Below are 26,445 nucleotides of genomic sequence, written 5' to 3' on the forward strand. Positions count from 1 at the left end.
TAATGGAATATTTTCTAAGAAGTTTTCGGACATCGAAGCGGCGCCTTCAAGAGCTGCCAACGCACGAAAAGTACCTAACAGAACATACCAGCCTATTTTATTTTTTATGTTAATTCTACTATCTTTTAATTGCGTTTAGATGATGAGATATTTTATAAATATTAATAAAAAAATAATGATAAAATATTAAATAATAATAAATAGTAATAAAATGTAGATAAAAATAAGAATAAATTAATAAATAACTGTATTTTTGAGATATTCTGAATTGGTATATTGCGTGGGATTAACTGAGATTCTCTGAGCAATTTTTCCTACGTTTCTTTAGCAAAACTACAGAGCCGCTTGTAATAATAATGATATTCTCCCTCCCCCTCGCGCCGTTAGATTCCTTGACCAACCGGAGACAACCTTAAATCCAACGCATAAGGTATGCTCTCCGGCACACATTCACGGTTTTCCGATCCGGCCCTGCTTGAGAATTGAGATCAGCTTTACTAATTTTCCACACCATCTCGTATTTACTCTTCTTTAATAATTAATCCATCATCTGATGCGGTATCACTAAATTTGTTTAGGTCTTCCTTGTGCACTAATTTGTTCGAATCTTATTTTTCTTTTATATTCTTTGTGGACTAATTATGACGCAGGTCGAGGAGGTTGATTATGTTTTTTTTTTTTTTTAGTGAATTCTGATTTTGTTCTATCTGTCAGTAAGGCTTTTTATTTTTATTTTTGTTTGTGTTTTAAAAATTTGATGTTTGCTTTATGATAGCAACAGTAATAATAAATAGATTTTAAAGTAATTTCTTTATTTATCTATCCATTGCTCTCGTATTCTGTATTTATTAGAGTTATTACCATAACATTTTATCTGAGTTTTTATTTTGGGTTTATGTTCTGCTTGATGGCGGGCGTTTTGTTCTTCATACGACGGGCATGGATATTATAAGATATTTGGTTTAATCTGCTAGTAAGTGGAATTGAATTACATTGGGTGATAGAGGCTGTAGAAACATTTATAAATACTTTTATAGTGTTGTAGTGGATACATATATAATATCTTGTTGATGAAATCGTTCATTGCCAAGATCCTAGTTTGAGAAAATGCTTTTGATGCCATTGATTGTTCGGTATTTACTATCAGTAACTTTTATTGATAGTAAGTAGAGAATTGAAATTTGAAAGGAAAGCGAATCAGCTTCTAAAATTCAAAATTGGAAGGGGCTTAATGAACCAATCCCGCAAGCGGATGAGATTAAGAAATTTTTCGAAGGATTATCTCATTAGTTTGGGAAGGACAACACATTGTGATATCAAAGACCATATATATATGGTGGATAAAAACAAGTATTTGAGGTAAAGATATTAAAAGGATTACACATTTTGTAGTGGCTGATCCTTATCTTCTTTCTTTACAAGTTTTTTCTTGGGTGTTTTCTTTATTAACCTAAGACCTGTTGGAATTGGTGCTGTGTGGAAAAAAACAACAGCTTCGATTGTCTATATTCTACTTAGAAATGCAGGTTTGGTGACCTTTTCATAGTGGGACTTATAGGCATAGAGAGATCGAGGAGTAGAGGCATGATGGGACTTAGGATAAAGGGGATGCAGCAATTTTGATCAGATGATATTAGATCTTCCCAAGGCCTCTTCAGATACTTCCACAAGTTGACGTAAAGTTTTTTTTTTTCCCGAGAATTCTGGGATACCATATTCATTGTATTCTAAACTCTGCAGATGAATATTTTTTCTATATTTTGTGTTGTGGCAAATGGGGCACCGTATTTCTAGAATTCTATGTTGAAAAGCTTGTCCTTGCAGCTTGATGGGCATCCTTGTACAGTTGTACTTGCCTCTTTATCTCTTTTCTCAGGTTGTAGTGGGATTGATATTTTTTGTTCTCAAGGAGTTATACAAATTTTCTGTATTTGTACCCTTTTCTTCTAATAAAAAAATTGGGTTTCTTATAATCTTATTCCTTATAGACTAAATCCATTTACTAAATATCACTAGTTGTGTAAGGCACAAGGATTGTGAAACGTACATGGGATTGTACTAAACACGTCAATTAATAAAATCCCTGGTATCTACCTATCAAAAATGAAATAAAATCCCTGGTATCTAGAAAGGGCAGTTAGAAAACAGAAGAGGGGGGGGGGGGGGGGGGGGGGGGGGGGGGGGACCCCTTCAATAGGACCACAATTTACCATCAAAGTCTCGGAAATTTCGTGAAAGTTTCTCATTGAATTCAAATGCTATTGCCATTAAAGATCAAGCAAGTGCGACAACTTTTATATATATATATATATATGATATGATATCGAAGTATTAATCAAACTTATGGGATTAACTTATTGTGTTTAGCAAGCTATATTAATAGTCCCACTCCCTGGAAAAGGAATTGGGCATGTGAATTCAAGTAATGGCCTCCAAGGTCTACATATTCTACTGCAATTTGAATATGATGGTTTCACCTGTGATATAAACCTCAATACTATTGATAGTGAAACTGGCTTCCTTTCTAGCTTAGATTATGATCTTTTGCTTGTAGTTCCTTGCATAATGTGATACCATATGCATATGTATGGAAGAATCCATCGGGCCAGTTCAGTGATTCTGATGCTGTTCTTTGCTTGCATACGTATGTCTGAAACTGAAACAAAATCATTATTTGGTTGGTGAGTGAGAAGCTTATTTTAAATGCATTCCCTCTCTGCCTGTCTGTCTTTGTACATCCCAAATATTTTTCAGAGCATAATCTGTTCAATTTGAGATTTCTTGTTAGGGACACATTAAGTGGATACTACTTCCTATTTTTTAAGTACTTGATCCTTGACCATCGTGTAGCTTTCTTCATTTGCTTTAGAGGGCAAGTTTCTTAATGCTGCAACAGAGACTTGAAAAGAATCTCAGCCATTGATTTGTTAGTTGTTTTTTTGACAAGTAAGAAAATGAATCAATGGCTTAAAATTCACCAGTATTTTTTAGTATTTATCTGTATATGTTCTGGAGGAAACCAGTTAGTCTGTAGCCAATGAAAGGGAAGCCAAATCTGGTTTGTGCATTCATCTGATGTGTAATTGGTATTGCATTGCAGGCACTTTGGTCTCATTGAGCAACAGAGCTAGGGGCTTTCAATTTTGAGATTTTTGTTCATATCGGGATCTTTTACGCTAGGAGAGGCAATGTGCTATTGCGTGCTGGAGATCACCCTTTGTGCTAGGAGAGCCTTATGATCCTTAAAGATTATATTATTTTCATTTGCTGGAAAGTAATTATTTCTTGATGACATTGCAAAATCAATTGCAATTTAGCCTTGTTGCCGTTAGCTTGGATAACATGGCATTTATTAAAAAGGAAATGAAAGTGTGGTTCTTTCCAAGAAGTATGTTACTTTAGAACTAGTCTTTTTCTCAAGGGGGATTTCGCCGGGTACAAGACAGCATGTAGGATGTAGTATTCTTTTCTAAGAAGTGTATGGGTAAATTCTTGGTTTCAGTAACATGGATGGTAATGAATGGCAGAGATGATTATTCTTTTTGTAATGTAATGTATGTGGACAGCATGTAGGATGTAGTATTCTTTTCTAAAAAGTGTATGGGTAAATTCTTGGTTTCAGTACCATGGATGGTAATGAATGGTAGAGATGATTATTCTTTTTGTAATGTAATGTTTACATGGTCCTTTACCATTTCCTAGGGCAGTTGTCCATCTTCTATCCATAAGCATTTTTAATGGTTTACATTTATCATAATCAGCTTTCTTTTGCTCATTGTTCGTTGGTACTGGTGATGCCTCAAATTCTTGCTGCATTAAGTGGAGATTTTGAAGTCAGGTGTGACTGAATGAATAGGCTGACTGCATCCTTATGTGGCAGTTTAAATTTCCTATGGTTCTGTGTAACAAAAAACTGATTAGTACACCAGGTACACCTAACATGTGAGATGGGTGAAGGCTGTTTTGCTTGGCCTAGAATACAATCATGAAGTTGGAATTACCAGAATTTCATAGAGTTATAGTGTCAGAAACTCCCCAATGGTAATGAAGTTGCCTATTAGTTCTCCTCCATTAATATTGGCAGTATAGTTCGCAATTAGATGTATAGCTGTTACTCATTGGATATAGAGAATCGGCATGTCTTTTAATGTAAAGGGCAACAGTTTGATGCCAATGAGGGTGACGATGGCTAATCAGGATGAAGGGAATGCTGAAGTGTGTGAGATGAGACAGACGAAGAACCTAGGTTGCTTTTAGTGGTTGATTTTTCCTGAAAGCCTTTCATAAAAAACAAGGGACTTTGGTAGCAATGGGACATCTGTTGTTCTGCCGTAACCTCCTCCAGCGAACTACGACCTAAGCCTTTGCATTAGCCACCGTTACAAACTGTTTCAACGGACTCCGGCGACCACATTGTGGGCCTCCAACGTCGGTCATCCTCCGATGACTCTATTTCTCCGTTAACTCGGGTTAGGGGCATCTGTTTTCCCAGCCTCCTTCACGCATTGCTTTTTCTCGACAGAATGAAGACATGCAACTTGGGATGCCCCTGCATCTGAAGTCAAAGGTTTGATATTAGTATGGGTCAATTGGTGCGCTTTTGGGTGGAATCAAAGGCTTTTGAGCTTTTGCCAGAAACATGGAGGTCTTGCTTAAAAATTGTGAAGAGGAGTAGAAGGGTTTGGAGATTTGTAGTGATGGGTCGTAGTGGTATAGAATGGCTGATGGCTACGGTGGAAACAGTATTACATGTGGGGAGAAATTTGGATTTCACAAAACACTTGCGCGAAGGAAACAGAACATTCATGGCTTAACGATGCTCCAACGAGCATGGTAGGTTTCTAACGGTCACCGAATATGGAGGAGGCCAGCGGAGTGCTATAGTCATTCCTGAAGGGTATAAAGGTCTGGGTTGGGAGGAATTTGCTGCAGAATTACGCAGAGCTGCGGATATGCTTTTCGCTGATGGGTCAAAGAAGGAAAACCAAAAGAAGAATGAGAACATCAACTTGGAGGTGAATCATAAAGACCCAAGTACATCCACAGTGGCGAGGTGGTCATATGTGGTAGCTCTGAAGACAGGTCATGCTTCAAGGGTTCATAGTGAGGGGATTGGTGAAAGTGATTTGCAGATCACGCCTCAGAACCAGCTTGTCGCGATGCATAATTCTGTAAAGGAGATGGAAACCCAACTTGTCGAATTGAAGGCAGTGATAGCTTTTGTGTCTACGAAAATAGACCTACTTTCAGTTAGAGGCAATGGGGTTGTAAGAAACAAGACTAAGATAGGCCTGAATCCTTTAAACTCAGATAAAGGAAAACGGAAAATTGGATTCAGCATTGTTCCTATAACTAGATCCAGAAGAGTATGGTGGGTCAAAAGGAAGTCTGGGTTATTTGAAGTGGGTTCTACGTCGGGTATCGGCTTAGAGACATCTGTAATGGATTCGCCTGAGATGACTTTTGTACCCGAAGAAACTATGGCTCCCTCGTTGGAGTTGAAGGAAAATAGTGTCATACCATTGGTGAAGGGACCGGCTAAAGTTGCACATAAAGGGTCACCAGAGGTGAAGGGACTTGATGTCATAACATTGGAGAGAACCAATGGAGTTACTGAGGAGGTACGGGATTTGAATATGGATTTGGCGTTGGTGCCTTGTGTAAAGGAATGCCTAGAGTCCGGAGTGCAGTTGGATACTGTGTCTGGGGATATTGTGGCTCCCCTGGTCTCTTTTCCTTCAATAGCAGATTAGATTCTGCTTAAAGTTAACAAGATTCAGCAGTTCGTGAGAATTTCACATGGAGGATGTGAAGACCAATTTAAAGAACTAATTACTACGATCGAGGCAAGCCGCGCGCTTAAAACCAAATCAAGTTTCAAGAAAAGCAGGGAGTTACAAGTATTTTTTCAGCAATCAACTATGACGCTAAGGGTGGTAGTTCAACTAGAGAGAAGTCTAAAGGGAGGGCATTGTGAAGACGGGAAACAAGGGGTTGGGGTGGGGTTTTTGGGTAGAGTTTTAGTTCTATGGGAAGCAAGGGGTTGGGCTTGGGCTTGGTGTATTTTGGATTTTTTTTTTTCACGGGTTTTTTGGGTTATCATGGGTTTTCTATTATGGGCAAGGTATTCTCTTGTATACATTCAGTATACGTGGTTACTCCTTTTGATATATATATATATATATAATATTTTTACTTATAAAAAAAAAGAAGCAATGGGACATCTGAGAAATTTTTAAGAAGATGAATTAAAGTTTATCCTATTGGCGACTGCTTCACTTAGTTAAAAACAGTCCAGGGTTCGATTCCTAGATTATTTGATACACAACCTGGTAGATGGAGTTGTGCATCCGCATTTTACGCTGGGGTGAGTCTAAAAGACCCTGCCTTGACAAGGTTCCACCTCATAAAAAAATATATTATTTAGTTGAAGCCTTGTACTATTCGCTTTAGGGTGGTCATTGATGATCATGCCTACGTCGATTAGCATGGTCTATCAGATGATACGTCTAATCTATTACTAATCTATTGTGAGAATCCAAATATGTAAATAATTGTTGATCTTGGAAAATGATATATGCATCCATATACACACACCGAACATACATGAAATAATTTGTTTTTGTGAGTGTTTTTGTTTCTGACCCATTTTTTTGTTTATTGAACCTTCAGACTCCTTTTTACTTATATGCAAGTGGTGCTCTTCCCTCCTCTTACTCCATATTTTGATCATCTTGAAGTCTAAGGCGATATGGGACACAGGCCCTTGTCCAACTCAATGGAAATGTCTGAGATAGACCAAGATCTTTACCAAAGTCGTGGAACTGCTGAACAGTCTTACATTCATATGGGTACTCTCCTCTGAATGTTTTATATGCTCAATTAGCCAATCAATATTGCTTTTTTTTGGTGATCGTTTCGTTATTTGATTAAATGGTGCTGCTAGCATTTAATAAATACTCCAGACATGGAGAGTAAGAATTGGGACCGAAAGAAGGTAGCAGTGATGTTTTAACTCTCCTATTTTAGTATAAAAGTTATGATAGTACCTATAAAAAAATAAAAGTTATGATAAATATTACTTCCAGTTTGCAATGACTTTTCCAACATATTTCCCTTCTACTTGACTTTTCAGCTATTTCCTAGATCGAATGTCAAATAATATAACTTCTACCAGTTCTAGAATTCCCGAAGAGAAACTTAGGCACTGCAATGTTCTGCCGTGGAAATTGAAAACTCATACTGTGGATTAACCTTAAGTTTATCTCTTATATTGTAAATTGTATATTGCAGGAAGGGGTGCCACTCCAGAAAATGGTTCTGTTGTTTATCCAATGGAAAATACACTGAGTGGAATATACTGTTCCCCTTACCAGAACTTGGAATACAGGCCTGTTCAACATTCCTTATTAAGTGCAAGAATGGAAGGTCCACAATTTCGAGCGGCTGATTCAGGTGCATCTTATGATCCATTTCTACACTCTCCAGCTCCTGGAAGCTCTTATATGGTCCCAGAGAATAGTGCTGGCCATGCCCATATGAGTTACTATAATAGCCACACTACCCAGGAAGTAGAGAGTGCTTTACTAGATCCTACAATGGGAACTGGAAGAAACCCTTTCAAGAGAAAAAGCCCTGACCTTTCTTTAGGCTGTGAGACAGGCAGCACAAGCAGATTTTATGCCACTGGAAGTTCCTCCAGTTCTTCTGAATCTCAGCCTGAAAAATCAACTTCAGACTATAGACATTTCAGTTCAAGTTCCAATGGCTTACCCCCCTACAGGAGTGGCAATTTCCCATTTGGTAGTGAAGATGCTCTTAGGAATGTGAGAAGCCGATCTAGACTTGATGTGGATCCCATGGGGAGAAGTTATATGTCAAATCAATCTTTTCACCATTACCGTCCGATGACTCATTTGACCAGCCATTCTGGAACAGTGGACATTACTAATATAAATGCAGATATCAACGCTCATGATCAGAACCATGTCATTCCACCTACTGCTGCACATCGAAGGCTTCCGACTTCAGGTCAGTTGAAATATAATCTTTCTTGTTGCCTCTTCTGCCACTATTCTGAGAATTGATATATTCTTATTATAATTCCAGAAACCATTGGCATTAACCATGAGATGAATCAGTTTCTTGTTGGGGGAAGGACTTTAGATACCGATCGTCTCCATCGTGATTCCTTAGCAATTAGAAATCCTGTTTCACCACCACAATATCCTAGTGGTATTCATCCTCAGATCGTGAGTGAAGGTCGTGGAAATTATTCTCGAAGAGCTATGTCTTCATACAGAGCCAGTCCAAGTTGTTCCCAGTTGGGACATGAAGCAGCTCGCTCAGCAAATGGTCCGCTGTTTCTCTCAGAAACTCATTCTTCCAGATATTTAAGGCCATCATCTGCCAGAGGCTGGTGTAACAATCATTTGGATGGAAGGTCGAGGATATCTAGTGAGAGGTTTGAATCAATTTCTAATGCTGGGGAAGCACATGATAGGATGGGACCTGAGGTGCGTAATTTTCATTCTGTAATTTTACCTGTGGAAGCATGGTCCGGAGGTGCTTGATTTTCATTCTCTAGTTTTACCTGTGGAAGCATGGTCCGGTACAACCACTGGATATTGAAACCCATAGAACTGATAGGGCTTCAAGCTTCATTGTTTCTGCTATGGAGATTTCTGAGTCTGACTACTGATTTGATAATGTTCTTAATCCTATATCTACAAATATCATCATGGGGCTTTTTTCATGACCATAATTAAGCACAGATATGCTGATTGGATCAAAACCCATTAAAAAGGATATTTTTATGGGTATAATTTCATGAAAATACTGCAATTATGACCTTGCTAAAAGTGTATGTGCTGTGCCTCTTGATACCAATGCAATTGTGCCTGTGGATACCTGTCAAGATGACAGCACAAAGGGCATAAGGACAAGGGATGCACAGGGAAAGGATTGTAGGGGACTGGGTTTAGGGCTTACTTTTTCAGATTTTGTAATATCTTGATGGCATCTATCGTTGTGACTTCTTGGGTTGTCCTTTTGGTCTGTCTGACAGCTCCATGGATTTACTTTTTCTTTTCATTTGGTAAAGCATGCACTTCACTGATTGTGGGTGTAGCTAAACGTAATTGAGGAATCTTTAAGATGAATTGGAGATGTTTTCATTACCCAATTTTATTGTATCCCAACATTGAAGCAAGCCATTGTGGTTTAGTGAGCTTAGCCTTTTCTTTACCATTCTTGTCGGTGCCAAGCTTTAAAGGTGCTTTGAGACTGTGCCAGTTGCACATTCAATGGCCTTCACCTCTGAAGTCTGAACACATCTCTGCCAAGCGCCCAACTCTCTACAAACCAGATATTTGTTCTGCTTCTTAGTTTCATGCAAACCAGATATATAGTAGCTCTTATACTGAAAATATGATGTCAGAACATATAATTGTTTTATGTGCAGGCTCTAATGATGGTGGATCACCCGCCCATTTATGGCCCCAGAAATTTGTTTGATCAGTATAGGGACATGAGGCTCGACATTGACAACATGAGTTATGAGGTTATTACCATTATTACATCAATCCCCTTGTTGTCTTGGTTTTCCCAGCTCCTGTTGACATCAATTATTGGCTTTGGACAGGAACTACTTGCACTAGGAGAAAGAATAGGGAATGTAAGCACTGGCTTGTCTGAGAATTTCATTTCAAAGTGCTTAGTGGAGACAACATATTCTTCAAAACTTATCCTGGAGGAGGCACGCTGTGCTATTTGCCTTGTAAGTTTTTACTGACCCTGTCTCATTAGTAGTGGTATGCATCTGAGTTGTAGACCTAAAAGGAACGGCTACTCATCAGAGCGTTATGTTTATTTAGTGATGAACCTCATAATTAGAATGACCCATGAAAATTTCCCATGGTTAACAATTTTGAACCATCTTACTTTCTTGTAGTTTTGTTGGCCCTAATGAGGGAGACCAAGGCCCCGTTTGGAACTTGGACTAAATTCAGTCTAATTTTAAGCTGATTCTAACACCTAACTCTCAAATCAGTAAATTCATCTCAACTCAAAACCTTTTTACACATGGGATCCACAACTTTTTTCAACTCAATACCTCTTTACACGCAAGGCCCATAACATTTTTCAACTTCCCATAAATACATCTAAAGTCATCTTAACATCCAAAAACATCTAAACTCATCTTAAGTGGGTCCCACAAAACTTACTCTACCACCTCAACTCATTACTATTCATAAAGAACTCAACTCATCTCAACTCAGCTCAACATTCAAACGGGACCACAACTCGGAGTTGGACAGGATATGGGGCATCTGAGTATGCTTGCCCACAGCTTGGGTTGGTACAGGAAACTGGACATCTGAATATTTTCAATGTTTAGGGGATTGGCAAGAGGAAAGAGAGGGGGAGGGGGAGAGAGCATAGTTTTTAGTTTTAAGTTCAATGCTCTTAATATTGGAATGTGCATTCTCTGTGGTCCAAAATTTTCTAGTCTAGACATGCACTGAGTGAGATGCATACACGGTACATTTTTTTGTTATGCCAAGCGCATGAATCTATATACGTGTATATACGGCACAGTAGATAAAACATATTACTTTGTGTTCATGCTGACTTTTTTTTTCGCTCTAGATAGACGCATGATTTTTTATGGCTTAAGCTTGGGTGCAATTTATCAATATCAGGTCCTGATTTTCTACTAAAGTCACGTTTACAATTATAAAAGTGCTAATAGAGAGCTCATTTTTTCAGGTTCAATAAAATACTGAATAAAAGATATATGGGTTACATTTTCTTCTTGAAAAACAGTCTATATCTCCTCCTTCTGGAGAACCGCACGGGGCCAATTGTGTCACTTTTGTTAGCTAATTATTGTCTCTGTGAATGACTTTATCTTGAAGGCCACTTATCCTAAGAGGTCTAGGAGCATTCTCGTGTGAAAGTTTTAGGCAAAATAAGAAATTTATAATTGAAAATAAAACTGATGCTCTAATGTTTCGTGGGTTTCCAGCTGTTCCCTCCTTAGAGATATAAATATCTAATTTTTCTGCATTTTGTTCAATTGCGATTCACAGGAAGAGTACAAGAACAAGGAGGAAATTGGGACAGTGAACAATTGTGGCCATGACTACCATGCGGTCTGCATAAAGAAATGGCTATTGATGAAGAATGCCTGCCCCATCTGCAAAGTTCCTGCTCTCTCAGATAGTTTGAAGGAGTAATAATTGACATTTAGTTCTCTTATGATTTTTTCGTGTCTCATTCTTGTAAATATACAAAGGCAATTCATAAACGAGAGTTGGAGAAACCTCTCTCATGGTGTATGTACAGAAATCAGAATGCTTGAAAAAACTTAAATTAATATTACTCTACTTTTATCAGCTATAACCAAATCAGACATTGTAGATTGTAGAGATTCAGTCAACTGTGCCAAAAGCCTCTTTCTATATGGGGAAAGATGAAAGGAAACAGACTTTGCATTTCCACAAGTTCTCTTGTGGATTGGGGAATGTAATGATTTGAATTCATCAAAACAAAGCAAATGGCAAGAATCATCGGATGATGTTTTGATTCAAAAAATAAAAAAGTAATGCTAGAAAAAGTAAAGTTTATTATTAAAAAAATAATTTTTTCATGTGTCTCAAATTTACCTACTTTTTTGAAGGGAATGTGTCAGGCTTATATTCCTAAAAATGTGAATATCATTTCTAAAAAGAAAATGCTTAGGCTATCGACACTTTCTACCAAGAAATTATCCCGATTCTTTTTAGGATGTGTTTGTTTACATTTTAGTGTTGTGTTTTTTTATATATATATTTTTGTAAAAAAAATACATTAAAAAATACTTGAAAAAAAAAGTTTTACACAGATGGTAGAAATCCTCAGTAGCTCTAGCGGCTCCCTTCGAAAAAAACAAAACGAAAGATATATCACCTAATTCGCATTAGCACCGCCCATTTAGAGTCAAAACGATCGATGAATTACAATTTACAACCCAATCACTGGGACATGATTTTGACGTAAACCAGTAAGTCAAGCACTAATTATTTTGCAGCAAACCCTATTCTCTGGTGGGTTTACGACTTAACTCGTTCGGACCAATAAGCTGCCTAGTGGGATACGAAAGCAATCCTTCTAAATTTCTAAACGAAAAGGACAACTCGATATACTAATCCCACTCACCAGCCCACGAGAGTCGAGCACTTTTGATAGCGGACAGCATTAAAACGCACAACACCTCAAATACCAGACATATTTATGCGATGCTTATTGCTTAGCTAAGTTTATTGAATAAAAAAATATTATATTTCACTATATTGGCATACTTTGGACCATTATTCAATAAATAATACCTTGAAAATATTGTCAATATTAGCCCCTTGATTATTAAAAATTGGTTGGACATCTTTATCTTCTCTCTCCTTATCCTATGTTAGTAATGAAAAACTTCACATACTTTGTTTGACTAGGCTCCGTTTAGATTGAGAAGTAATCTCAACTCATCTCATCCCATCTCATCATTACAACTTTCTCAAATTTCTACATAAAAAATAATAAACATTTCAACATTTTCAAATCTCAAAATAATATTCTAACAATATTTTATTCAACTCGTTTAAAATTATCTCATCTCATCTCTCAATCCAAACAAGACCTATAAAAAGAGACCAAGAGTTCTTTATATGGTGGGTCAAAATAACCTTGACCATTCAGAGTAATATAACTTGCAGGCTTTTAAACTTCATTTAAGTTTAATGTCCTTTTATGAATTTATTAGTTACAAAATTAAAGATGATCAATGAGTTGAGAAAACAAAAATCTATAATTATTCATCTTATTGATTACTTAATTTTCATTTGAAGTCATGTGACGGGAGAGTGAATGATTTGGATAAACGCTTCCAGAATTTGTCCCAAAAGGAAAAAGTACAAGAAGGGCACACTTTACAAACATTGATGTCTTTGGACTTATTTTGCAACTACGGAATAAATACCAACTCCATTGATTACAGACTGACATAAATAATGATGCTAATTACTATATTAACACATCAATTTTCCATGATAACAAGTTACAAATCTAAATTTGGGAGTTTGAACTGAATCTAAAATTCCATCAGCTTTACAGATTGTGTGGAAACAATCATCGAAATTTGTGGTTTGCGACGAGAGAATTCTACGAATCAGCTTTCAAACGCCTCTCCAGAAAAGTACTGTTTGTGAACCATTTTTTGGTAATCTGCCAAAAGCATTCCATTTGATATTGATTAAAATTACATTATTAATAGTAAACATCGATTACAGACGTCTATACAAATTACATGAGGAATGTTTCGACAGAGAACAGAATATCGGTGGGCATTGCATAAAATTATGCAGGAAATACTATGTTCAGAAATCAAACCATATTTGGTAGTTTATGAGCAGTAGCAACAATCTCATGGAACTTAATACAGAGAAAGTACAAATTCACTGGCTTGAAGCAGTAGATTGGGTGGTTTAACACATACATAACCAGCAAGAAAAATATAGTATCTAAGCCAAAAATTGTAGAAAATACGGCAAGGAGACAATAAATGTATCTAACCTTCCTTATTGTTCCACAAAGCTGCAGCATAGCTGTTGAGAGGACTCTCTGGGTTAGGCTCTGCTTGTGGGAATTCAAAAGTTAGGTACTGAATGAAAGGATAGAGAAGCTTAAATACAGGTTATAGCAACCAGACCTCCCAATAGACTCTGAATGGACAAAAGAATTGTTCTGCAATCATAAGCTGAAGACCATTTATCCTAAAGCAACATACGGAGAGAATTGCATTAGTTCCAACCTCCGTATGAAATTATAAAAACTGAATGTCAGAAAACTGAATAATTGTATGCATAAACCATCAAATAGCTTGTCCAAACCCTTCAAGTATTTAGAAAACAGACCAACAGTGAAAATTTTGTTTCTCATGTTTCATTATTTCTGAGTTTAGTAGCATAAAAATTTGCCCAAAGTAATCAACTGATACCTGAAGTATGTCAAGACATATGTTTCCAAACTGATCAACATTTGGATGGAAGCACATTGTCTCAAACTTGACTTGGGGTGGTTTAAAAGGGTAGTCAAGGGGAAAACGCAAGGAGAGCTTGTAAGATAACCCCTCATACATTGTTTCTTTTCCACCCTCGATTGTGCCAATCCATGTAAAAATGCTCTCGCCTCGGGAAAAGCTGATACTCCAAGATCTCCTCCGCTCATCTGCACAAACAAACACTATTAGAGAACAAAGAACAAAGGCAAAGACAACTAAAGAAAAAGGTATAACATGAATGAGAAAAAGGCAGACAAAATTAATTACGTTTTCAATTAATATATGCTGGCGGAAAATTATACATATAACTATTGCACAACTTTCACAAAATAAATCCATATATTTCTTTTGAAATTCAAACATGTCAAAGTGAAACAAAATTTAAATGAATTAAAAAGAAAATGAATATTTTATTAGATAGTTGTACGCAAGTTGTGAAGAAAGGAACCTAAAGCTACATGTGTGCAACTATTCCCATAGGTTAAAGCTTTAGAGTAAGGTTGAACACCTAAACCCTCATAGCACCTCTAAATGTTTTATTCGCAAAAGTTTTATCACACTGGTTTGGAAAGTTAGAGAAAAATTCGATGCCTAATGAGTAACACACGAATTAATTTAATTTCTACGAGCATTCTCTTCAACCTTTCATGAAATTTTATTCAGCATCATAGAAGTTTCCCAAAAGAAAGAAAAACCTGATGCACTGTCTACACTTGGGCAGTGATATAAAATGCGGAAGAGAGTCGCGTATTTCTAAACAATCACGCATATACAAATATTAAATTATAGAAACACGAATTCTAACCTTAACCCCAATGGCCTTTCTACCAACCGAGCATGGAATAACGCTCTCTTTTTTCTTTTTTCTTTTTATAGGTAGTCAAGAAGTTTTAATCATAATAATAGGCAAAGCCAACTACTTTTCCGCTCTGCAAAAGTTACCAACTTTTACAGCTTCAGCTCCCGTGAGATAAAAATATTGACCCGAAAAAAATTCGAGATTCAAGAAAATTGAAATCAACAAACGGGAGAACAAGCATAGATTTAAAAAAAAAAATGGAAAAATACATACCATAAGAGACATCAATTCCTTTTGAAGCCTGCGAAAGTAATACAAAAATTCAATTTTAAGCCGTGGAAATCGCATTAATGAAGCTTGAAATGCCAAGCATATAATTCAACGACACAAGAAAACCCTATTGCTCCTCGTTGCAGCGAACCAACTGAGAGTAAATAGAACCGACAAGAGTTTGGAATTTCATTTCTTTCCCTCTTCACAAGTTATCGGCAACAAACAGAGTATTTCAAGAAAAATAATCGAGAAAAGAAAGAAACCAACAGAACCAAAGCGTTAATCTTTTGATTGGATGCCGAGCCAGTGTGAGAAAGAAGTCATAAGAAATTCAAATTGGCGAATTTACGTTTCTCCTTTCTTTTTTCCATTTTCCCGAGAACCAGACAGAAAATTCAGGATGAGAGTGAATGGTAACCTGTTACCTATGAGAGACAGAGGCGGTGTCGACAGAGACAGGCGAAGCAGCGGGTTGTTTGAGTGAAGCTGCTGCGGGTGCATGACGGTGGTGATGCTGCTGCGGGATGGAGGAGTTGTCGGCCGTCGGATTGGGGGGTCGGACCTCCATCAGGTCGATGGAGATCGACAGCCCTATACAAATTGGCACGGATGAACGGTCCTGATCCGATCAATCAGGCAAACAACGGAGACGTCGGATTCGCTTTGGTCTGAAACGGGAAGAGAGAGCAAATTAAGCAAATTAAGCTGGGGATAATGTATATAATATGAGTGGGCAATTAACTTTAAATTCTGCTTTTATAAAAAGATAAAATAATAATAATAATTAATTAATTAATTAACTTTAAATTTTGGTTGGTTTTCGGTTATTGACGTACTGTGCTCTGATTATTCTTTATTTAGTATTTATTTTACCACTAATTTCTGGGTGACAACAACTATATATATATATATATATATATATATATATTGGAACGTAGAAAGGATACAAATAAGTAGGTTCGGTCATTTTGTTAATTTCGATTAGAATTAAGAACTCAAGGTACAAATGTATATCTGATTCTTACTTGAAATTAAAATAATTATGAACGCTAATATTATGAACTATATATTAAAAATAAAAATAAAAATATTATAAATTGGTGTGTCATCACACTATTTTTGTGGGAATTATTCAGTTATAAGAAAATCAAAACATCAATAGTTTTGTATATATTCTAGTTAATGTGGAATATTTATAAATAAATAACGTATTAAGTGTGCCAACTATGAGCTTTAGAAAAACACTAAAAATGTTTTGTGGATGTTTAGTTTAATTTTCTCTCTCTCTCTCGTAAAAAAATCAAGAGCTTCAGATTTGATTTTCATTTGAGGGAGAGGAGGCATCGACTTCCTGCTTACCCTCCTCCATCTCATTCCTTTATTCTTCCATTCACCCATCTAATCTATCAATATTTCTTTTACTTAATTTTATTTTGCTTTCTTCAAGGTTAATAAAGACAGATATACAACTTTTCGACAACCCGAGAGATATGTGTGGCACAAACCGTTTACAGGTCGAAAATCGTTCGGAGGAAAGTGGTGTTTTTGCGAAAATCACCATGCGTGGTTCTCACCTTCCGGCAGCTCTTCTTGATACGCATGCCAAATCACTGGACTTGCCACCGCCATACATTTTAGACATGACCTTTGTGACTGAAAAGAAAGAAGTGTGTTGCCTTCACAGGCTATCACAAATTTCAAAATCTACTAGAGTTAGTCCAAACTGTAATCTGTTATTTTTCGTATCTATCTTACTGCTTTTCTTTTTTGTTTCCTTATTGTTAAGTAAAAAAAAAAATCGTCTCTCAGACGTTTTTCTGTAGAGGTTGAGTCCTCTATTTCTATGAAGAGTGATGTTGAATCTCTGTTTAGATAGAGAGTATTGTCTCTTAGACGTTTATCTGTAGAGAGTATCAGCAAATGTGAAGACCAAACCAGTCACAAAAAAGAAATAGTGTATTGGTGGAGCTCCAAATGCATTATTTTGGTTTATGATATCATGTTTGATATGGAAATATCCCAGAATGTATTTGGTCATGAATATAACTTTCTCCGATAAATGAATGATGACAGCTTTCTTTAAAAAAAAATGAGATTTAGAAATATATTTACTCTTTAAAAAATGAATAATTAGCCCCATATATGCCGTACAGCTTAATGGTGTTTATTTTATTTTATTTTTTTCTTCCTCAACACATTAGGTGTGTTGCGGCTACAGACAACAGTAAGCTGATATAAATAATTTTTCATATGTAGAACCTGGAAATAATAGAGATCGTATTATCATTTTAAATCATAAGCATTGCCTTGATAAAATAACAAATAAATTTTACAAAAAAATCATTCATCATCTAATTTGTAAGTAACATTCTTTATTTTTTTTATATCAAATAATTAATAAAGAAGTAAGAAATAATAAATAATTTTATATAATATTAAATCAACGAATTTTCTAGTTGGCAATTAGGGGTGCAACGGGTCTAGTCCGATCCGGTTTTGGATAAAATCTAGGACCGAACCGTTATGTACCGGTTTTTCATTTTTCAAAACCGATTACGTCCCGATTACCCTCCTAAACCGGTACATCCAGTTTTATCGGTTTCTGATCCGATCAGGTCCGATTTTCTGATTTTTTTAAAATATAAAAAATATATAATAAAATATTATTACTAATTTAATATATATATTATGTTTAAAGCATATGATCAATTAAATTTTTATCTTTAAGATTAAACTTTTATTTTATAAATTATAATAAAATTATCTTATATATAATTATATTAATAACATATGATAAAAAAAATTACAAATGTTCATATTTAAGATTAACATTTTATGTTATAATTTATAAATTATAATATGAAATTATTTCATATATGATATATAAAAATTTAATATGTAATTATATATTATATAGAAAACTTAATTTATATATATATATATATTTTCCAACTGGTCTGGTCTGGTTCTGCAAACTACGGAACCAAAACCGGATTGGTTCCGGCCGGTTTTCATAATATAGGAACCGGTTCCGGACCGGACCGGTTTCAAACCGAACAAACCGGTCCGGTCTGGTCCGATTTTCCAGTTTTTCGATTTAAATTTACACCCCTATTGGCAATGCTTCCTGAAAAGAAGTTATAGCATATTGCATGTTTGGGATGGTGGGTGAGAAATATAATTTATAGGTTTGGGGCTTATATTGCGTACTTATATATCAACAAAAAAGGTTCGGGGCTTATATCTTCTAACTTATGATTTAAGTAATAAGTTCTACTATTAAAAAATTATTTATTATTAACAATCTTTTTAAAATTTGAATTACATTCAGAATTATCCAAAAAAATAGAGTTCAGAAAAAACATTAAAATCCGTACTTTTTAACTTCTTTAAGATTAAAAAATACTTTAATATATAACATTCAAAAAATTTAATTTTTTCTTGACAAAATTTTAAGATTATTTAAACACTTTTTAAAACACATAAAAGGTCCATAAAAAAAAAAAAGAACAAAAAAGAAAAAAGAAAAAAAAGGATTTGGCTGCTACGAATTATAACCCTTTAGGACGAGGGGCGAAGTTAGTAAAATACCTTAAAGTTAATAATAGGTTGCATTTGGGACCGTCAATGGATGCTTTTGTTTGTATATATTAATTGGTCGGCCATTTGAATGTAAGATTCGCAGGGAGGGAGGGTTTCCACGTTAGAATTAAGTACTTCAAGAGATATGCATGAGCTGGTTGATTAAATGCCACGAAATGTTCCCCAGCAATATAACATTCAAATCATTGATGGGGTCACTAGAATCCACTAGTTTACTACTTACTCATCAAATGGAATATATAAATTCATCATTTCATATATATGATATTGTTCCAACGATCCTATATATGTAGCCATTAATTGTAGACCAGCTTGGCGCCTTGTACGTACGTGTTCTGGGTTTACAGCCATTATATATTAATCCTTTTCAGATCATGCTTATCCAAATTCATGCCTTAAAAGACCCATGTATGCTACCAAACAGCTAGCTAGCTAGGATATATTAAGATGGATAATAAAATAAGTTGAGATAGTTTTAGATAAAAATTAAATAAAATATTATTATAATATTATTTTTTAATATTATTATTGTTTTGAGATTTAAAAAAAAGTTGAATTGTTAATTTATTATATATATTTTATATAAAAATTTTAAAAAAATTATAATAATAAGATAATGTTAGATAAGATCTGAGATTTCAAAGGAGGTCATGTCCGGTGCTTTCTATTTTATCCTTTATGAGGCACTGTTCAAGGGCTGGCTGATGACAGGCCAAAAAATTATCATAGTTGAAAGCAATCACTAGAGTACTATATAGAGTAGTGTTTCGTATACTTATAATTTTTATTTTTATTTTTACTTACTAGATTTATCTTATCGATTTTGTTTTTAAATTTAAATTTTAAATTTTAAATTTCATAATTTTTAGTATATCAATAACTGACATATTGATAAGTAAATTTTTTATACATTTTTTTAAAGTACAAATAACATTTTTCATATGTATAATAGGCAAGAAGTTTGTTTTTTGTTTTTTGTTTTTTTTAATCTTTCGTGGGTGTGAACGAAAAATATCATACATGATGACTCAAAAAGCAACATTCAAAATAAAATCCTAAAATAGAAATGCTTGAATTAATCAACCTTTTGACATAATTATTGCTGCTCGCGATCATGTACACAAAAAATCATGTACACTTTGGTACAAACATATATAGGAATTATTAGATTCTCGTATGGGGTATTCAAGAATCTCCTTATTAATTTGGCTCATCCTGATTTGCGAAATGAGAAATCAGACAACCATGCCGATTTCATGTTGAGTACGAACGGCTGATTCCGGTGGCGGAGGCGATGATGAGCTTGGCTCCAGATCTGGACGATCATCATCAATTGGCCTGATCATGACATCTTGCTTAGAATGCCTAGTACTCAAGCTGAAATAATGATGAGAGTCACCGAGTACTCTCCTTCGGTTCCCTGGGGATATGGATGGTATTTCTCTCATGTCCCACTGATCGTTTTCATTAGGATCGGACTTTCTGGGAGATGTATGCAAGCTGTCAAGGCTTCTATTGTGATAGTTGTGCAAGAGGTGAACTGGGGACATTCCGTGTGTTGGAGACGCTGGTCTGCTTGAAAATGGTGAATTGCCCTCTGAATGATAATGATCGTGATGGCCATGCTTCTTCTTTTTTGCCGTGTGACTCCATTTTTTTAACCCCTTGGCCACTCGATCATTGAAGATGGTGGGTTTCATGGTAGAGCCCATCTGCAAAACCAGTCCAAACAATAATATTAAATTATTAATTAATACTTGATCGTCATCATTTATCTTAACATGCGGTGAATATATAACATGTAAAATTAATGTTCTTTTTAATTCTAACCTGAGTCACTAGAGCGTAGAGAGGCAAAGTCACATAACTGCACAGAAACTGTATGATGACCCTGATCAAGAAAATGACATTGCCGTTTAGAATACTAATTTATAAGTAGTCATTAATAATGGTTAAACCTAATGAAAATCATCAACATGATATAATCACTAGTAATTATATCATGATGATCCGAATCATGGAGGTATCAAGAATATTATATATAGATGGATGCATGGGCTTCCATGCGCGCATGTATATATACGTGTATTATTTATGGTGAAACGACTCACCCCAATGAGACTCTGATAGCGATACCTTCGGGGCGCTGATGGAAGCAATTAATCACGCCTTTAAATGCATACTGAAAGATTGGGAAATTAAAAAAACATGACACGCAAGTCAATCAACATGTTAAAAATTTGTAGATGATCAGTAATAATTAGCTCGATCGATCGATCGATCGTGAGTGTGAGTCGAAATTAAAGTCACTGGCCTGGAACTTTCGTTATAACTTGATGATGGAATTATAAGTTAATATTAGTGCAAGTGATCCAAGGCTTACCATACTCCACACAAAGAAGGCCAGTTGAAATGCATTCTGCAGTTTATAATTAAAACACATCAAAAAATTAGAGGGCAAAAGCAAAATTAGTTATTGTAAAATAGTTATTTTACAATAACTATTTACATAGTTCAATAGTGTGTGTGAGAGAGAGAGAGAGAGAGAGAGAGAGAGAGTACCTGAAAGAGAACAAGGTGAATGAGAAAGAGAATGAAGCGAGGATGTCCGAACCAGAAAAGGTCGTCACCTGGCTGCACCACAGGTGTGCCCTTAACCACATCCCCTCTCTCTTGTATTCTCAGTCCCATTTTTGTAATGATCATGTGTAGCTTCGCACCTACCAAGAGGATTATCTGTAAAATTCATAACAAATTTATCACCTCTTCCTTCAATTCAAAACGGCCGATCGATGACCCAAATGATGATGAGAATGCAAAAAGAGTAGCTAAAAAAATAAGAATATATATATATATATATATATATATATGTGGAATGTACGTATAAAGTTAATTTGTTTCTGGTTCTGTAACTTACAATCAACGGGATAAATGGCAGCCATAGATAAGAATACCATCCTGTCCATACATAGAAAGAAACATTTCTTAGTTGTATTCATCACTAAACGCGATAAATATGGACTCAAAAATGATAATGTACGTGGAACAACAAGAGTGGACCCTGTCCGTCTTTTAATTAGGGTTAGGCAAAAGTCAAGGTACTTTGCCAATTAAGCTCAAATTTGACTTAAACCCAAATTCGAAACAGGCAAATATATATATATAATATATATATGTTTTGCTTACCATATGTGTTGGACAGTAGGAATAACACCGCAAAGAACCATAGGATAGGACTGCGCATGAGAAGTAAAGGTACTTAATTATAAGGATTAATTCCAAGAAAATTGGATCAGATCATGAATCGAAGAAGAACGCATGAGCACCAACCTGATCCCTACCACAACTACAAAATCCTGTTCAAGTGCTTTGTTGATGTATTTTTGAAAATCAAATCTTGTTAATTCAGTGTCGGGCGCCAGATGTGCCTGAAGGTCAAATAATATAACATTAATTGCATTGTTGCATTGTAGCTCGATCGATCCAATTATCAAAGTGAATTTGGAATCCCTAATTTCCCGGCCTACTTGTTAGGTGTGCAAATTAATAGCAGGCACTTGGTGAATTTGGAATCCTTACCACGATAAATCCATGTCTCAGCGTAAGGTAATCAACCTTGGTAACTGATCCCAAGAATTGTCTGAAGAAACACACCTGATACGTACAAATTTAGGAGGGAAGCGACAAATAGCTTAATTAAACTATTGATCAATTGCATACCTCATATTTAAAAACAAAAAACAAAAACAAAAACAAAAGACGATCTTCCTTGATAAGATCAAAATGAAGTAGTTAGAAGTCCCTATCGGACTTAAAGACAAGGCACTGTCAAAGTTGAATTAGGAGACAAGCAGGCAGATGAGTCACTAGTCATGTGGCCACTGAATTAAATTCTGGGGCCCCTCATCGATATATATATTATTACAGTTGTTAATATATCATTGAAACACCACTAAGGTCTTTGCTAATTATGGCTGAAATTCACATAATGATCTTGATTATTAGACATTATATAATATATATATATATATATATATCATTTGGAAACCTAATGTTTCTGTACTTACTATCCAAAGCGAAATTGGTGATTGGCTCCAAGAGTTCAAATGTCTTCGTCCGAACGATGTATCCCTTGCAAACCTAAATCTATCTGGATCTGCATACGTTAAATTGGAGTTAACAAACAGTTACATGACTTGTCAAAATTAATATAGCTACATGATTTACCCAGTTTGTATAAGTTTAAAGTACTTACCATTGTGGTATTGATATTCAAGTGTCTGTGTTTCGTCCTCCCAAACCTTCCATTTTCTCATCTGCAATCCAAACAAAGCTTTGAGAGAGAGAGAGAGAGAGAGAGATTGCAGTTTTGATCAGTATGTTCAATTAGTACATATACGTACCTTGGTTCTGCCCAAAGCCAAGGTGATGATGCAGTAAAGCACATGAAAAAGGGCCAAGAAAAAGATGAATACATGGAGCTGGTGAATCGCATACGCAGACATAAAGGCAACTTTACCCTGCCAAAATATTCAACCAAAAATTTCTTCAGCCATAAATATTCAGATAAAATATCAGATTTTCAAAAACTATTTCCGTTAGATGAAATATTCAGCCATATATAAATGACGCTTTTAGTACTATTTCCGTTAGAATATTGATGATCAAGTGAGCTGTATAAACTTTATCATATCCTACAAATTTCAACTGACAAATAAGAAGTTATTATCTTCGGCTATATAATTTCTTTAAATTCCAGAATTCCAGTCTTTTTAAAGGAGCTAAACTAAAATATAATTTTTAAAAATAGAACAGAAAGAAAGAAAAAAACTATTCAACAAAGAAAGCGTTTCGATAGAGCTTACGTTTTCTGCGCATTTGTCATATCCTTTTGTCGCTAACCTTCGCCTCTCACCGAAGCCAGATTCCAAAAATTGGAGTAGTTTCCGACCTTTGTTCTCCTTGTTACCTTTCCCAGGTTCGCAAGGATGCCAAGTGTCTCCAACGCTCTTTGATATACATATGCCAGCAACGGGATCTTGCAACACCGTTAGGAGCAAGGATATGAATCCCAATAGCATAAGCTCTGAAAAAAAAAAAAAAACGAAAAATAATTAGCATCTATATGAACATGAGATTTGATATTTAATTTTGAGGATATATAAATGAACGATCAGAATGGTTCACTAGATTACCTGCTTTGATCTTTTCAAGCGCTTCGCCCAAGAGCTCGCTTATTTCTGTGTTCTAGCCACTACAAAGAATGAAAGAATTTCAGTAATCAAGAAAGTCATCTTCGAGAACTACCTATGGATAATTATATGAGGAAGTGAAATTAACGAGTAACATTTGGAATTGTGAGTACTAACTAGCACCTTGAAACTTGAAAGTTGAAACTCAACGTATTTTTCTATTTTTGTGGATTAATACTGAATAAATAAACCGATCGATGACGCTTACATGTTCAACAACATGAATAATATGCTCGATGAGGATTGAAATGACGATCAACACAACGCAAACCACCGCCACAGCCCATGTTGGCGTTTTCTCCATTGTTCGCTCGGGAACGTTGTCCATCGGAGAGTATCCCTAATTCTATGGATGCAAAACTCTGAGAAACTTGACAACAAACGTTGGAGAAACAATATTGGAGGAGATCGATTACAGATCAGATGATGATACAGATGCAGGGGCAGGCAGGCAACCTTTTGCAAAACTCTCCACAGAAAAGATTGCAGCTTCGCTTTTAGTTCATCTCCTGATGTACACGATCTGTGAGGCGATGAGCGTTTCTGCGTTTGCTTTTTTATAGTAGTAATGATGGAAGTCTGAGCTAGACATACCTAGGAGACCGAAGTGGTCAGTCAAGGATTAATATCGTCGTTAGAAGCTTTGACATATTCAACGAGCAGTGATTACTGGGTATATATGTGTGACAGAGAGCGCCTGCGTAAAGGAAATGAAAGAAAAAATGCATGAAGTCTCTCCAATAATAAAGGGCCATTCGTCCCACGCAATTTTGTTGACCAAGCTAAATCATAAATGGATAATTCACGCCCATTCCCAACAAAAAGAAAAAACGAAAAATAAAAAGATATAGAAAAAGCCTAAACGTGTGTAAAATATATAAATAGTGGGGAGTTTGATGTTTTTTTGTACGTTAAGATGAATATTTATAAAAAATGAAAAATGTATTTAAGAAAAATTTAAAAAAAAAAATTACTTCTCTACCAGTTATTGATATATTAAAAATTATAAAATTGAAAATTTATATTTCAAAAATAAATTAACAAAAAAAATTTTATAAATAAAAATAAAAATAAGACTATCATTATATATTACTCTACTCAATATTTATTCACCCTCGTCAAAAGACAAGTTGCAAAAAAAAATTTCTTTTTCTTTCCCTTTTTTGATGCAAGAGGTTGACCATTTTCGGCCTTTCAAAAAAAAAATATACTATTTCGGATTCAGTTAACTACTAACGCAACGTCCAGTCAATTGCTTGGGGGCAAGAAACATCTTCTATTCCGTGTCGTATTTTACCATAAGATATCAATATAATATATATTTAATTATATGCATGTTAAGTTATCTTCTTCGTCAATATTTTCAGTTTACAAAATGATATTTTACCAATACAAAAATCCCATGCATCGAAAAATCGTCGAGATCAGAAATAAATTAACAATATTTATGAGGTTAGATGACGGAAGAGATTCCGTGGCCGTTCCAAACTGTGAAATGGCGTGCCGCATTAATATCCACATATTACAGAAACAGAAAATATATTTGTAACAATTGTGCAAGAACTTGAAAATACTTTTGCTTGACCTAGACGATCACTATAAGAAAATTATTTATTTACGATCAGTTAATTTTAATAAAATAATTATTTACAATTAAAATTGATTGTAAATAATCTTTTAGTCGCAATAAATTAATCACAAAAATTCATTTTTTTTGTAGTAGATCTTCGTCCAAAAGAATGAGTAAGTATGAATTTTAGAAAATTTTTATTCATCATCATATATTATATTTTTTTTTATGTATATTATATGAATGATAAATAAAATAATGTAATTAATTTAAAATTAATAAAATTAATAAAAAAGAAAAAAATATAGTGTGTGAAAATGATGGGTAGCAAAATTCTTGAATTTAATATTATCTAAATCTATCTCAAATAAAATATTATTAATGAGATCTATTATTTTTTTAACTTTTTTTAAAAAAATTAAATTCATTTTAACTTAATTTATATATTCAAATATATATTTTAACCTACTTACATTCAAATTGACATCTCAAAAAATAGGGCTCGTAAAATAATATTATTTATAAATCAATTCACAGATCATATAAAATTATCTCATTATCCAAACTCAGCGTTAGGTATGCAGAATGCGGCATTCTTTCTGGCTATGGATGAATTCGTTGATTTTGGACTTCCATCTTCAAAATGTTAGAGATCAAAAAGGCATTTCAATTTGACTACATCAAGAATATTTAAGAAAATGTCGTACACGCGTATGCATGCAGCAGCTAATCTTTGCATCCAGAAATCTTGATGATCATCAGTTCTGGATACAAATTCATCGTTTGATGATAGAGTAGTACGTAGAGTACACTCCGAAACTTCGGTGCAGGTACGTTGGACCGTCGTTAATATTGC

The 26,445-nt window shown here is 35.0% G+C and overlaps 2 protein-coding genes and 1 pseudogene across 6 annotated transcripts; 1 reads left to right on the plus strand and 2 right to left on the minus strand.

The window, feature by feature from the left end:
* The first annotated feature begins 271 nt into the window (after window positions 1–271).
* On the plus strand, window positions 272–11,411 carry LOC121264368 (probable E3 ubiquitin-protein ligase HIP1). Of its 5 annotated transcripts, XM_041167523.1 has the most exons (9): window positions 272–430; window positions 2,555–2,681; window positions 3,101–3,274; window positions 6,673–6,851; window positions 7,294–8,031; window positions 8,110–8,516; window positions 9,464–9,562; window positions 9,644–9,778; window positions 11,094–11,411. In XM_041167523.1, the coding sequence occupies exons 4-9, from the start codon at window positions 6,752–6,754 to the stop codon at window positions 11,238–11,240; spliced, it is 1,626 nt and encodes a 541-aa protein (XP_041023457.1). In that variant the 5' UTR covers window positions 272–430; window positions 2,555–2,681; window positions 3,101–3,274; window positions 6,673–6,751; the 3' UTR covers window positions 11,241–11,411. The 5 variants fall into 5 exon arrangements, with proteins under 5 accessions (XP_041023457.1, XP_041023465.1, XP_041023474.1 ...); XM_041167531.1 differs by lacking the exon at window positions 3,101–3,274; XM_041167540.1 differs by lacking the exon at window positions 2,555–2,681.
* Window positions 11,412–13,032: 1,621 nt separating this feature from the next.
* On the minus strand, window positions 13,033–15,884 carry LOC121264405 (probable ubiquitin-conjugating enzyme E2 C). The gene is given in 7 exon segments (XM_041167569.1): window positions 13,033–13,257; window positions 13,606–13,665; window positions 13,742–13,805; window positions 14,030–14,220; window positions 14,223–14,259; window positions 15,165–15,192; window positions 15,590–15,884. Coding segments are annotated over 7 exon segments (579 nt in total). The 5' UTR covers window positions 15,733–15,884; the 3' UTR covers window positions 13,033–13,201.
* Window positions 15,885–19,815: 3,931 nt separating this feature from the next.
* Window positions 19,816–24,548, minus strand: LOC121264360 (annotated as a pseudogene).
* Between the last annotated feature and the right edge of the window lie 1,897 nt (window positions 24,549–26,445).

The sequence above is a fragment of the Juglans microcarpa x Juglans regia genome, chromosome 1D (assembly GCF_004785595.1).
Source record: "Juglans microcarpa x Juglans regia isolate MS1-56 chromosome 1D, Jm3101_v1.0, whole genome shotgun sequence".
In the NCBI taxonomy this organism is placed as follows: Eukaryota; Viridiplantae; Streptophyta; class Magnoliopsida; order Fagales; family Juglandaceae; genus Juglans; species Juglans microcarpa x Juglans regia.

Excerpts from the sequence above, each read along its gene's own strand:
- LOC121264368 (XM_041167523.1), top strand. The coding sequence starts at position 6,752 with ATGGGACACAGGCCCTTGTCCAACTCAATGGAAATGTCTGAGATAGAC. Across the intron at positions 8,517-9,463 it reads ATGATAGGATGGGACCTGAG|GCTCTAATGATGGTGGATCA; the intron begins GTGCGTAATTTT and ends TTTTATGTGCAG. Across the intron at positions 9,779-11,093 it reads CACGCTGTGCTATTTGCCTT|GAAGAGTACAAGAACAAGGA; the intron begins GTAAGTTTTTAC and ends TGCGATTCACAG.